Raw genomic sequence first — 15252 nt, forward strand, 5'->3', positions numbered from 1 at the left:
AAATTTTCAAATTGATTCCCTCATTTCAAATTACTTTTTAAATTGCGAACTGAATTGCCATTACAAAGTTTTACGCGCAAAATTGAAAAAAGTTTGGTGCGCCGAACTTTTATTCCGATTCCAATGTTTTGTTCTCTGTTATTAGCTTCATAAAAGGGTGTCTATTCAGTTGAAGCTGAATGCAGATTTTATATAACTTGTTGGTTAACTTTGTAAGAGCGCAAAATATTTGCAGAGTTTATATTTTTTTATTTAAAATATAAAGCCATACATGTATTGAGGCCAGTCTTGGCTCAGGATGCAAGCGTGTGGCTGTAAAGGCGACAGGTTATGCGTTTGATTCCCACTCGAGGATATGAAATATTTAATATTCTCATTTTCTTCGTTCTGGTGTCGAGATAAAGTGCGGCATTGAGTTTCGCCACTCAACACACAATGAATCCAGAATTCGGCGGAATATAGGAGATAGAACACTAGATTCACTAGGACTATCCTTCTGTAGGTGTGGGATACAGCGTGAAGTTAAAAAAATGTATTTTATCATGATACAGTAAGACGTTGTCTAATTACAAACGTTGGTGGTTGCTGGTTTGATCCCCACCGGCGAGATTTTTTTATTTTACGCTCTGGTAGTCGAAATACCTAGTGAAAGTTCCACTAGGTATTTCGACTACCAGATGGCTACACGGTGGCTTGACTCACAAATTACAAAGAGGTTACCTCACCCGAATCATTTCTTTTAACATCTCCCACATTCAAGAGCCTCTGGTAGAGATCTCTATTAGAGATAAGTTATCGATTGTACACATTTTTTCTATTGTCATAAGTTTTCTGTACTTTCTTTCTTGTGTGGTACATAAATAAATGGAGAAGTAAATGAAGAAGAAGTTATAAATTAAAGGCATTAGACTTGAAAAATAAAGACACATATATTTTGTTTCAGTGGCCTCGATATAGTATCCATTCGTCAGCTTGTAGTTCTACTGCGCTTGCTCTCCCGTCAAGGAAGATCTATCATATGCACCATACATCAGCCGTCAGCATCTCTATTTTCATTGTTTGATCGCGTGTATGTGTTGGCTAGAGGACTCTGTTGTTATCAGGTAAGGAATGTCAGGAACTTTAACTTGTATTAATAAATGTAGATAGGAAATTAATAAACAAATCGGACAAGTGCGAGTCGGACTCGCGCACGAAGGATTCCAATATATATAAAAATGGCAAGAATCATCATCTTTAATTATTTATTTTATGTAAATATTGTTTAGTATTTGTTTGTGAAAATTTCACCTGTCTAACTATTACGGTTCATGAGATACAGCCTGGTGACAGCGGGACAGACGAACGAACAGCGGAGTTTTTTACCTTTTGGGTACGGAACCCTAAAAATGGTAATTGATTAGGTACGTCTTAAAATAAATTAAATGAATATTATAATTAAAGATTATCTTTAGTAGTTATACATTTTCTTTAATTTATCACTTTTTATTAGTTATCGTCCTAATCTCAAGTGTAGGTAAATTAACGTATTTTTTATAACCACCTTCCGAATTCTCGAGATTTACAGAATATCAAAAAGCTAAATAAATTAGGTTTATTAACCGTTAAATGCGAAATGTCATTAAGAACGAACAATTAATTTATCTCTTAAGACATTAAATCCAGTTTATCAAAACACTATCATTTATGGAATAATATTCTGAATTATAAGTTATATTAATATAATTATATATTTATTTATTTTCCTAGCTTCAAGCTAAATAAACGCTCATAGTAGGGTTGGCAGAAGGAACCTGGGCAACTTGTGGTAAAACACTCTGTTCCCATTAAGACACTCCAGCACACACTTTCCGCCGTGTTCTTAAGGCATTGGGTGTTGAATGGCGAAACCTAACGCCGTGCTGCGCTTTTTTCTCGTTAGCAGAGCGAAGAAATTAACATAATAATAATATTACATTTCCTCGAGAGGGAATCGAACCCACACACAACCTGTCGCGTTTACGGTCGACTTGCGTCACGACTGGCATAATTACAAATAATAAATTTGATTTAATTATCGTGACGACTCTTTCTCTTGCTTTCTACTATCTATCATAGGCCTCCCCTAGAAGTTGCCACATAACATGATAAATTAAATAAAGTTTAAACTATTTATATTCCATTCTCTATAACAACATATAATAAATAAACTCATTTAAACTAATACTTATTTTTGGGTTCCATATACCTACATAATATATCAACTAAACAATAATTTGACTCCCTCTAAATGTTAATCTTATAATTTTAATATTATTTCAAGGACTGAATAAATTATTTGATTTGGGTTTAAAGTTTTCGTTTGGCACATTCGGTGCCGACTTCAGTTCAGTTAATTAACCGCCTCGTGCCAGACAATCAAAGTTCTTGACTCCCGAACGTTACACTCTATTAGTATATCTATAGGTTCCTATTGGATGACTTCGCCGAAAGTAAAATTCTTGAGTAAATTTGATCGAGTTTGCAGTTCTAAAAGCGGCCGCGATTGTTGTGATTAGATAAGATTGGAGAGGCGTGTGACGAAAACGATATTAACACGAAAAGATTGATGTTTATTTTGTTATTGGCCGTAATGGCGCAATGGCACAACGTTTGGCTTTAAACGCGATGGTCGTGGGTACTATTATATTAAATAAATGTAATACTTCAATAAATATATTTTTTATTCGATATGTAAGTAGTTCTATTGTTTTCTATTTATAAAGTAGAAAACAATAGAACTATTTACTTATTGAAGTAAGGTTATGGGTATTCACAAGGAAATTTCTTTATAATATTTACATATCCTTTAACAATTGCATAAAATATTTCTAATCAAGGCCCTTTAGCTGTTTTTCTTCTTTTGATATAAGGATAATCTTACTTTTAATGCTAACTTAAGGACAACAATATGAGTTTTATTTCATTACTTGGACAATTTTACGTGTTAGTTTGGAAATGTTTGAATGGGGAAAGGAGTGTATTAACACTAGGTTCCCTCTGCCTACCCTGCTGTATGCGGGATACAGCGTGATGCTGACTTTAGTATTCATAGCTTACAAGCGCGCCTGCCACGCGTAGATTGTACCGTCTAGGTATAGGTAGAAGGTCCTTACCTCCAGAATCTTACCAATGCCAGCCAAAATGTGTAAAAAATAAAAGAAATCACACATATTTATACACTATTCGCTATCATTGAAAACACATTTCATGTCAATGTTAGTATCAGTTACTTAAATTTTTAAATATTAGGAAACTGGGTCAAACTCCCGTCGGCCATGAATATTGTATAGTTCAGATTATTTCCCTTGAGGGGTGGGTAGATGGATAGACAGACAGAACAGATACTTTATTAAGTTCCAAAGTTTTGGGAATGAAGTCCATAATATTTCGATGATAAATCCAATCTCATTTACTAGAACAAATGATTGAGCCGCTAATGTTATACGATTCTAAATAGGTAACAGATATCACAATCATCATATAAATTTACATTTTCAATTTTATTATAATCTTATATTAGGCTAAAATTACTGGAAACACTGTTTGTTTCCCAACCTTGACAGTGCTCCCATATTTAACAGACCATAACACCCACTAAGTAGGGATTTTAAAAAAAAAATATCCTGAAGGGGATTGAAAGTTTGTATGGCAAAATCTTTAAATGGGACCGGATTTTTATAAAAATTCAGAATTCAGACTCTTAAAAATATTTCATTGAACACGTGTTTCATGGTTTATTAGAAGTCACTTCTAAGGGTGCAAATGAGCGGGCGAAGCTGCACGTGTCCGCTAGTATAATAATATTCTTTTTTATTTTAGGCCGAGAACGTGACCGTCACTGACATTATAGTGTAAATCTTTAATCATTGCCAAAAACGAAAAAAAAAATATGAAACAAAATGAATAATTATCATTATTCGTTAATAATTATACGTATTCGCAATTTACTTTAGCAATTTGCTTTGCTTCGTCAATTATGATTTTAAAATATTTATGCAATTATCGTTTAGAAGTTTTTTTTAAATTACACATCTCTGAGAAAAGTTGGTAAAATAAAACTACCGAGTGCCCACGAACTTCTTGCAATTTTCATATTTCTTTTCTCGTCATATATCTTGTTTGTGACTTTTATTATTGGGTCGGCAGTCCCGAAGTGTATAAAGCTTTCAAAACTTTTGTGAAATAGTAATCCGCACTTTCGATTACTTTAATTTTACTTCTATAGTAATAAACTTTAAACCTATGGTTTTTTTAACTCTAGTAACATTTATTTCACAGTTATTTAATAAAAAATGCACTTGTTTGTTTAATATAGACAAGTAACTTGTCTATATTATATTGTTGTGGGAATTATTCTCAATTTCGCGTTCTATAGGCATGGCTCGATTTAGTTCCGCCATTTAGACGCAATATTTCGAAAATAAGGCGACAAATGGGAAACGGAACATCTACGTCACGTACCTACGTTTGAGGTCAGTCGTGGAGCAGCACAGTGTGCTGCAAAATCGTCTGGTTGTGGGTTCGATCACCACTCGCTTGAGTTCCGCCACTAAACACGCAATGCCTCCAGAATTCGGATGAAAGTGGGGAACGGAGTCACTTAATACGAGGTATATACCAGAGCGAGGAAAATGAAAATGTTAAATATTTCATTCCAGAGCTTTTAAGCAAAGAGCTTTTAATTTTCCGTTTATCCATTCCGAAATCCATTTTCTTATGTATAAAAAAAATCGTTACGTGTAAAAATTGTAATCTTAAAACTCTTTAAGTTCACAGAAAGCGCAATTCTAATTCACGAAATTTGGAATATATTTCCAAACCCATTACCTTATCATTTTAGAATAATTAACTTATTTTTTACAGGGTGCAGCTCCTATGTTGGTACCATACTTATCTGAGATCGGCCATATATGTCCAACCACGCACAATCCCGCAGATTTTGTACTAGAAACTCTTCACGGCAACGCAGAAGCGAGTGCCCAAATGTCCGAATTATGTCAAAATGGAAAACTTTGTAGAAAACTTGATCGAATGACCGTAAGGGGCGGGCAGTGAGTTAACTTTTATTGTTATCATTTACAAAGTTCCCAAATAAACGTTTTCGCTCTTGTCCCGAAAACGCTTCGAATTGACCCACTTAAAACTTATTTGCTACGATTTCTTTTTCATTTTAAATAATTGACACAATTTGGTAAAAGTGTGAATCAAAAATGCTATTTATCATTCATTAAAAGTTATTTAGAAAGTCATCTTCTAATTTTCTCTTTGTATTGGAAACTTAGAATTTGTTCAATAATGCTTTATAATAGTTTTGTATATAAGATTGTTTCAATTAATGTCTTAAAAAAATCTATAATTTTTCTTATTGCTACTTTAGGAAACCAGTTCTACATTCAGATGAATCAATACAAAGGATATTCGTCGAACATGTAGCGAGAGAACATTTACAGAAAATGGATTTTCCTACCACATTCCTAACTCAATTTCTTATATTGAGCAATCGAATGTTCCTACAGACTAGAAGAAATTCAGTAAGTTCGTCAAATTTGTATATATTTTATAACCTTAAAAAAAATACATTGTATTTCCATTGTATTTTAATATATTTATATAAAGCAGGGAACCTAGCTAGTGTTTAAAAGATATTGCGTATTAAGTAGCATAACTAATTGCCATACTTTGCCTACTAGAGCGGAAAAATAAAAATAATTTCAATATAATCATTCTCCCGAGTAGAGGTCGAACCACTCCGCCATGACGGCCTCAACAAACAAACATCCATAATTATCCAACATAATAAAACAAATACTTTTGATATTTCAGCTAAATTTATGGATTCAATTACTCCACCATGTCAGTGCTGCCGTACTTCTAGGTGGGATTTTCTTTTTGATCGGCAACGACGGGAACTTGCCCATTGCTAACTTCAAGTTTTGTCTCAGTTGCATTGTGTTCTTTATGTACACTTATGTAATGATTCCTGTTTTAATATGTAAGTTCATTTTCTATTTTTATATTTTCAATTTCTTATAAAGAATATTTATGTAATTGGATGTAATATGTGACAATATTTAACTAATTAACTAACGAAAGTGTATTAATACTAGAGAATACTAGAGAACATCCTCTTTTTTGAAGTTCAAGTCAAGTTCACTTCTGACATCAATTTTAACAATGCTTTTAATACTGGGTTTTGTCAGCTACCCTGTTATATGCGGCATACAGCATGAAGCTGAAAAAAATAAATTAAATTAAATTATACACACAAAATTACAACTCGTTTTTTTTTTTGGGACTAATTTATTGAAACTGAGTACCATGCCATGTAAAACATATGTAAACATACATATATTTTATTTATTAGCACAGTATTTATAAGTCTCAAGTAAAAATATACATAAACAATCTAACATACAGGCCATCAAATTAAACTTTTAATATTACACCCCTAATAGAATCGTAAATTTAGTTCAGATTGCCTTTTTGTCTCTAGAGAAATAAGACTAGTTTTCATAAATACAAATCGGTATAAAATGTCATTAGAATCTTGAAGTGTAAATAGAAATTTAATATAGCTACGTTCCAAAATATTTTTAATATAAAATCACAATGGAATTAATCATCAACAAAATTCCTCCATTTTATTATTATTATAAGTGAGCTAAATTAGAACATTTTTGGCTCTCTTATAAATGATCAAGGAGGCGAAAATTTTATTTACTTAAAAGAATGAGACTTTCATCCTAATCTTTGTATTTAAGTGCTAAAGAATTTAAAGCGTAATTATTTGAAGTAGTAATTTAAATATTTATTAGTAAACTTCTTTTGTCTAGAAAAAGCAATACTTTTAAATAGGTAGATTTATACTCGAAGATGTATGTATTGCTTAGACTTAATTGATTGAAGTGCCTTTTATGTTACTTTCAGGAGAACATATTATAATGCTATAAGCACAAAAATGCACAAGCGTGTAACTGTAAACGTTGTGGGTTTGATTCCCATTCGAGGGAATTAAATATTTGATATTTTCATTTTCTTCGCTTCAACAGAATTAGGTGGAAGAATCTCGTTGCTTTCTCTGTCTACCGTACTTCATGCGGGATACAGCGTAGAGCTGAAAAAAATGTATTTATAGATCGTATTAATAAATTTTACAATCGCCATTGTATCGCGCTACACACATAGTATCTAAAGTTGATTAAAACTCTCTCTGTATTTACACCAAAAAAATATTTTTTCAAATGAAATGAAACCAACCATAGTTAATTATGGTTTTCAAAATATTTTTGGATAAAAAGGATGATGGTAAATTTTATACATTCCTATACAAAGACGCGGAAGTGTATGCCATGGTAAAATATACATGACAAAAACTTTGCGTCTATACATCCCGCCAAGTAATAACTCAGAAGCTTTGAACTCTATTTACATAGGAGGGTCAATAAGAAGCCTTTTATACCAATTTTCACAACTCATGTTATCCTAATGGATATCATTTTAGGAGTTACCCACTTTTATCGATAGATTTTCGTAACATTGAATGGACGGTTATTAGTGTAAAACATGTCGCTAAATATTAAATATAGCAATTTCCTTTAAAATTAGTTCCTAAATACATTCTGACCTGATTCTTTATTCCAAAGTATATTTGTTTATGTATGTATTAAACGAATCCACACTATGATTACAAAACTATATAAAATATCAAACCGTTCAATCAGGAAATTACTGTAGATACTCTGGACTTTTGCGCATAATAAAAAGAAGAAAACTTCTATAATCAAATCTTCGTGTCATTCTACAACCAATTTCAAGACGGTCACGACTAGTCAACCATACTATAAATCAATTTGGGCTTAATAGCACAAAATTGGAATAAGCATAGGGTTGGATAAAACTAAACACGTATACTTAGGTATAATTGCAGACATAAATTGTAAACAAATACCTAGACTATGAAATTTGTGTGTATTTATTTTTATTGTCTTATAAACTTAACGTATTGTTTCAGTTCCTTTGGAACTCCGGATGTTGAGAAGAGAATATTTCAATCATTGGTACAGTTTAAAGGCTTATTACGCAGCTCTCACACTATCCACGATGCCGATTATGGTATGTATAAGTGTATAACAAAGATTTTTTTAAGCTTCCCGCTGTATCCCGCCCATAGCAGGGTAGAGGCATCCTGGTAACCTAGTGTTAAGATAGTCAGTTCCCATTAAGACACTTTCGTTCCCTAGTTTCCGCCAAATTCCTCCACCGCCACCGCCAAATTCCGCGGCGGAAGTCAACGCCGCGCTTTGCCTAAATTAATAAATTTTATTTTAAATGTTTTCCATTTTCTATTGTAGTTGTTGACTTTTTAATAAATTGATTAATTTTATTAAATTATTTATTCAAAATAGTTTCATACAATACCACAAATAACGTTATACAAAATAAATATTACCTTTAAAAAGATCTATTATTAAAAAAACATATGACATAGCCTGCAGCGATACACCTTTATGCAATGCTGCACCGAATTTTTATTTAATATGGAAGTGGATTTTAATTGGACAGCTAGCAGTTACACTTTTTATGCAAATAATATTTAAATGTCGATGATTACAATTTTGGCATTATATTTTGGCAGGCACATAGTTTTGTATACATATTTGCTCATTTACGTGTTCAACTTGTTTGCTGCTAATTTTATTTTATTTTATTTCATGTTTTTCATAAACACTAGTAAAATAACTACACCGTACAGCACGGTCAATAAGTCTTGGCCGCCCTGAAGTTAGTTGTAGAAGGCTGCACATATTTGATTTTAGGTTCTTCTTACTTTTGATTTTTCTTTGGGATATTTCAATGATTGTTATCTGTTATTAATATAAAGATCATTTTTTATTATGGAATACGTTACTACTCGATACACAGAAGAATGGATGAAGCTTATGTTGTCGTCTTCCCTTTTGCAGTACAAAATGAGAAATATGTTTTTGTTGAACTTTCTAATAAATTACTTTTATAATAAGTGACGACCGAGGCGAGTCCCCTAGACATACCCGCTTCGCTATTTCGTACTCGAGGAAATGAAATGTTTAATATTTTCATTTCTTCGCTCTGGTGTCCACAATAAATAGTGTCTTAACTCTAGGTACCCTCTGCCTACCCTACAGTGTATAGGACACCGCCTGACGCTAGAAAAATAAATTTAAAATATCTCCTACGTATATACCTATAGTATCATGTTTATTATCTATATATATAAAAGGACTTGTCCTCACTGACTGAGGTAAGACGCACGCACAGCCGTAACCGCTGTGCGTAGAAACGTTAAATTTGGACAAAAGTTTGCTTTCGTTATCTGGACATCCACTAAGAAGTGATTTTGAAAAATTTTAACCCTAAAGGGGTGAAATAGGGGTTCAAAGTTTGTATGGAAAATAATTTAAATCGGCACCGATTTTTATAAAATTTGAAATTTAGATTTTTAAAAGTATTTAATTGAACACGTGTTTCATCGTTTTCTAGTATTCTCTCCCTAAGGGTGCAAATAAGGGGTTGAAAGTTTGTATAGGTTTTTTTTAAATCGTCACCAATTTTTATAAAATTTGAAATTCAGACTCTTAAACGTATATAATTAAACACATGTTTCATGGTTTTCTAGAATTCACACCCTAAGGGTGCAAATAAGGGGTTGAAAGTTTGTATGGGAAAATTCTTAAATCGCCACCGATTTTTATAAAATTTGATATTTATACTCTTAAAAATATTTAATTAAACATATGTTTCATGGTTTTCTAGAATTCATCCCCTACGGGTGCAAATGAGGGGTTGAAAGTTTGTATGGAAAAATTTTTAAATCGCCACCGATTTTTATAAAATTTGAAATTTAGACTCTTAAAAATATTTCATTGAACACATGTTTCATGGGTTATTAGAATTCACCCTTAAATACGCAAGCGAAGTATGTACATAAAAGTTTATTTTTACCGCTTCACACACTGTATCTCGCAAATAGCAGCGTCAGCTGAGGGAACATAGTGTTAAGACACTCCATTCTCCACTTTCCGCCATCCGTTCACTCACAACCGTCGCGTCTAGTCACACGCTTGTGCCACTGCGCCACGACGACCTCTGTTATGAAAGAAAGTTATAAATATACTTACGTATACGTATGTTTTTTTTTCAGTTTTGTTTGGGAACACTGTTTATAATCATCTGCTATACAATGTCTGGACAACTTCTAGAAATAGACAGATTTATTCTGTTCTCAGTTAGTGGAATTTTAACAGCCATATGTTCAGAAGGGCTTGGATTACTTGTGGGTTGCACATTTAATGTCACTGTAAGTTATTCTATGCATATATGAGTTAATTTATACAAATCTATTTGTCTCGAAGCTCTCAGAGCTTGGGAGAGATTCGTATAAAATATACAAACATAGCATTCGCATTGTAAAACGAATGTATTGTAATTTCATTTTATTCATAGGAAAATATATTATAATATATAAATAATAATAACATTAAATATAAGTTCAGTATTAAATAAAAATGGTACGCTTCTATTAGTATTATATTATATAACTTACTTGTATTAAATTTTTTCATGTTGAATTACAGAACGGATCCATCGTCGGCCCAGCAATAGTAGCGCCATTACTCGCATTATGCTGTTACGGAATGGGTTTTGGCGCCTTCATAGAAAAAATAATGCACTTTTTAATGTCAATATCGTACTTGCGCTACGGTTTAACAGGATTCTGCCTAGCGTTGTACCAAAAGAGACCACTTATGGAATGTAACAGTGACTTCTGTCTATATTCTGATACAAATATACTGTTAAGGGATATAGGAATGGCCAACGACACTTACGGCATTCAAGTCTTAGGTTTAATACTGTTTACAATATTACATAGGGTAGTTGCATACTTTGCTTTAAGATACCGTTTGACAACTGAATTTACTAGCAAATTTATGACTTATATCAGCAAATTCCTTAAATACAGATAAATTACATATATGTTTTTTATATATCAAATAATGAAAAATACATTACATTCAAATAATACCGTTTATTTTGAATATCATTAATTTATAATCTACGGGTACGGTAACATATTATTTTCTTATATTTTTTCCGTTGGCTGGCGTAAATTTAAAATACAAAACGTGAAAAAAAAAATTGTTAGAAAATGTCAGATAAAATAATTAAAAAAATAGCTGGATTTACCAAATTGTTTTATATACAAAATAAAAAGAAAAATATATATTTTTATTTTAGTTTATAGTTTAAAAGAGGTAAATAACGGATAGGTATTGAATAATTGTAATCTGTGATGTCGTTTTAGGTTTGTTTGAAAAAAAATACTTAAGATACACTATGTTATAAAAATGGATTTATATATTTTTTTAATTTACTTTTCTTAATTTTGTACACAGAAGCACCGCTATAGAGTAAATAATACTCGTATAATACAGTGATACCTATATTTTAATAACTTCTTCAAAATAAACTCACTATTGTAAGATACATAGCATTAACAATTTCCAAAAATTAAACAGCTAGAACTATGCTCGGCAATTATATTTTTTATTTTCGCAACTAAATCACTAGTCTTCTGTGCCTTGTATCAATGAAGCAAAGATTGTATTATATTTTTTATTTCTTAATAAAATTCTTTTTTTAATAATTCATAGCATGGGCTCCACAACATTTGATCGATAAATCCAATTTTATTTACTTATTATTAAAATAATTTTTGAATAGAAATAATAAAGGTGTTAGAAATGCAATAAGAGTTTTATTATAGCTTTTCAAAATAAAATATAATGTTGATACCCTATTACCTCATTACATATGGGCGTAGGAATAAGGGGGAGAAGGGGGTTGTTAGACTTTAGCTTTGAAGTAATTATATATAGTCAATTAAAGTATTCGAAATTGTATATAGTCAATTATAGTCATAGTCAATTATTTTTTTAAAAAATTCAGAGAAACAGACTCTGAAGACAGAGTTACCTATTGTTAAAAGTATAGTGGCGTTTTTCCATCAAAAAATATTACTATACACTACTGATTATTTATTTTTTTTTCTATGTCTCTACCTTTTTCTAAGTGTAGGTATTTAGAAAAAAGGTTTATAAATCGGTCTTCTGCGATAACATCTAGCAACGCTGCTACTCAGTGAATGTTACCAAAACACAGAATTTGAAACGTTTCATATTTAAAGATAATAATTACTAGAAATATTAGATTTTCGAAGTTAACTGAATGTTCGTTACACACCGTACTAATAGAAATATCTGGAGCCACGGTGTGGCCCCGCCACGACAACATCTAACGCGGCATTACCTACCTCTTATCCAGTGGCGTAGCTATTTGCTGGTAAGTGATATTTGCTGCCCGGTGCGGCTCGTGGGACTTGATGCCCTTTTCCTGTTGATGAGTTCTAAAAAAAAAAAAGGTAATCATCGACGATGACTTCTAAAAAAAAACAAACTTATCAACTTTGATCCCTCTTTTCTCTTGATGAGTTCTAAAAAAACAAAGTGATCATCAACGTTGACTTCTAAAAAAAAAAAAAACGTAATCGTCGACGTTCAGTTCTAAAAAGACTTTGATGCCCCTTTCCTTTTGATGCCCGGTGCGGCTTAGAGGACTTGATGCCCTTTAAAATGGTATAAGGTCTAAAAAACAAAGAAAAACACACTAATCGTCGACTTTGATGCCCTTTTCCTGTTGATGCCCGGTGCAACCGCCCCGCTCGCACCCCCCTAGCTACGCCACTGCTCTTTCATTCATTTTGAATTTGAATTTGTTTCATAGCTCTTATCAAAAAACTTATTTTACATTTAAAAAACCCCGACTTCGTTATGAGTGATTATTAAAAAAAATCATTCATATTCCAGCAATTTTTTTTAGTTTTTTTTAATTTTTTTTAAAAACTATGAACATTCTTTCATAAAACACTGAAAAAATTACCTTATTATGATTGAAATTGGCAATCTTCATAAAAATTGTACGTAGTTTTAATGTAACAATAGTTTTTATCAACATCAATAATTGCGACAGATTGATAAGTTTTTCCTCAAGTTGCATAATCCATTTGACAAATAATAGTCTCATGTAGATTTTAAAATACTCTTATCATTATTGTTTAGGGATTTTTTATTATAATTTTGTCAATAAATTAGGGATGTCACATACATGGTTTATGAGGCCGCTGTGGATACAGTGTGAAGTGAAAGATTAATATAAATAAACAAGCAATTTAAATAAAAATAGCTTAATAATAAAAACTATTTCTTTATTTTAGTATAAGAAAACAATACATCTGTGATATGATTTCTATTTGATCTATTGTGTTAATAAAGCTCAGTGCAAAATTACAAGTTTTTTTTCTGCATAACAATCAACAATTTATTGCCAGTAATATCAACATAATGTTATATATATCATATCCTATACATTTAATCTTTACAAACATCTAGAGCATCCTGTTTTTCTTCCAATAACTCCTTGCCAGTTACGTCTAATTTCTCTCGGGCAAAGTCTGAAATAGTCAGACCCTGTACAATTTGCCATTTTCCATTGCTAATTTTTACTGGGAATGAGTATACAATGTCTCTAGGTGTTCCGTATGATCCATCTGATACAACACCCATACTGACCCAGCGGTCACCCGAACCCAAGAACCAATCCCTCATATGGTCTGATGCAGCTTTAGCAGCCGACAAGGCGGAGGACATTTTCCTAGCGGCAATGACGGCAGCGCCTCTCTTTTGTACGGTAGACACAAATAATGATTTCAAATATTCATCATCATTAATTGCTGCAGGCACTGGTTTTTCAACTCCACTTATTTTGACTACAGCGTTAGATGCATCTGGAAACTGTGTGGACGAGTGGTTGCCCCAAATAATAACATTTTTTACGTCCTGTACCGGCACTCCGAGCTTTGCTGCTACCTGAGATTGTGCGCGATTTTGATCTAACCTAGTCATAGCTGAGAAGTTTTCTTTAGGAATTGAAGGTGCATATTTGGAGCAAATAAAAGCATTAGTATTAGCGGGATTACCAACAACTAGAACTTTCACATCCTTCCGTGCTACTTTGTCTAGAGCTTGGCCTTGCTCTTTGAATATGCGTACATTAGCAGACAGGAGGTCTTTCCGTTCCATGCCTTCTCTTCTTGGCATAGAACCCACAAGGAAAGCAGCAGCGACATCTTTAAAAGCTTCCTCGGGACTGGCGGTGGGTAAAACTCCAACAAGCAGTGGTAAAGCACAATCTGCCAATTCCATAACAACACCTTCTAATACTCCCATCATAGGAGTTATGTCGAGAAGGTGAAGGTACACTGGCTGCTCAGGTCCAAAAACTGCACCAGATGCAATTTGATACAAAAGTGAGTAAGCAATTTGGCCAGCGGCTCCAGTCACAACAACTTTGATAGGTGCAGCCTAAAATTATAAAATTTAACAAATTAAATATTTATTTTATAAGTGATTTTTTTTTTTCAAAATTTAATAAAGCAATAAAAAAAGGAACTTCTAATGTTGTATTTGCAATCTAGAACATTATTAATTCTACATAAACATTTAACAAATAAATAGTTCTCAATAATAGATAAACACTTAATATTAAATAAGAGAAGCAAACAAGTAAATATAATATCAATCCTCTTGTTAAGACTTTAGTTATTTAATTTTAAACTTTAAAAAAAGTTAATATATTCCAGTTCCAGTTTTTTTATATAAAGGTCAAATGAATGTCAAGAGCAAGTAATAAAATTGTTAAAACTTACCATTTTATGTGTTTTAGATAACTACGTTGATACCGTACTGTGATACTACGTTGGTTATAAGTAACCGGTGATTGTAAATTGGTGGGTCCCTGTCCCGATATATGTGAACCGGTGAACAAATGTGCACAACTGATTAAATATAATGCCTGGACCGGTTCTCCTTATTTTTCGCCCCCTCTTGTAGTCCAAAGTTCTACTTTATAGCCAATAGTGTAAAATTGCGGATCGCTGATACCTCGGCTCGCTGATACTACGTAACAGTAATACATACAAGTACAACACAAGTACCACACTTATTATAATGTTGCCGCTGATCTATAGAGAATATTTAAAGTTCCTTAAAGAAAAATCTACCTTATTAACAGCCTTTAAAGTCACATAATGCCTTGCAGCTTTTGTAAGATACATCAATGATAAAAGTTGCACACGAC

At 32.3% G+C, this 15252-nt stretch overlaps 2 protein-coding genes across 2 annotated transcripts in view; one reads left to right on the forward strand and one right to left on the reverse strand.

The window, feature by feature from the left end:
• LOC146528643 (ATP-binding cassette sub-family G member 1-like) overlaps positions 1 to 14209 on the forward strand; it is a 71091-nt gene extending 56882 nt beyond the window's left edge. Inside the window, exons 5-11 of the mRNA XM_085203801.1 lie at positions 944 to 1103; positions 4885 to 5072; positions 5399 to 5552; positions 5845 to 6013; positions 8033 to 8133; positions 10202 to 10357; positions 10635 to 14209. Coding sequence (XP_085059927.1) covers positions 944 to 1103; positions 4885 to 5072; positions 5399 to 5552; positions 5845 to 6013; positions 8033 to 8133; positions 10202 to 10357; positions 10635 to 11024 — 1318 coding nt within the window. The 3' untranslated portion in view covers positions 11025 to 14209. The remainder of the gene's footprint in view (positions 1 to 943; positions 1104 to 4884; positions 5073 to 5398; positions 5553 to 5844; positions 6014 to 8032; positions 8134 to 10201; positions 10358 to 10634) is intronic.
• On the reverse strand, positions 13305 to 15160 carry Mdh1 (malate dehydrogenase 1). Its single transcript, XM_085203802.1, has 2 exons — positions 14822 to 15160; positions 13305 to 14477 (listed from the first exon to the last, which is right to left on the reverse strand). Exons 1-2 carry the CDS (start codon positions 14822 to 14824, stop codon positions 13485 to 13487), a joined length of 996 nt encoding a protein of 331 aa, XP_085059928.1. The 5' UTR covers positions 14825 to 15160; the 3' UTR covers positions 13305 to 13484.
• Between the last annotated feature and the right edge of the window lie 92 nt (positions 15161 to 15252).

The sequence above is a fragment of the Heliconius melpomene genome, chromosome 19 (genome assembly GCF_056956725.1).
Source record: "Heliconius melpomene rosina isolate 202511_hmr_F chromosome 19, ASM5695672v1, whole genome shotgun sequence".
In the NCBI taxonomy this organism is placed as follows: domain Eukaryota; kingdom Metazoa; phylum Arthropoda; class Insecta; order Lepidoptera; family Nymphalidae; genus Heliconius; species Heliconius melpomene.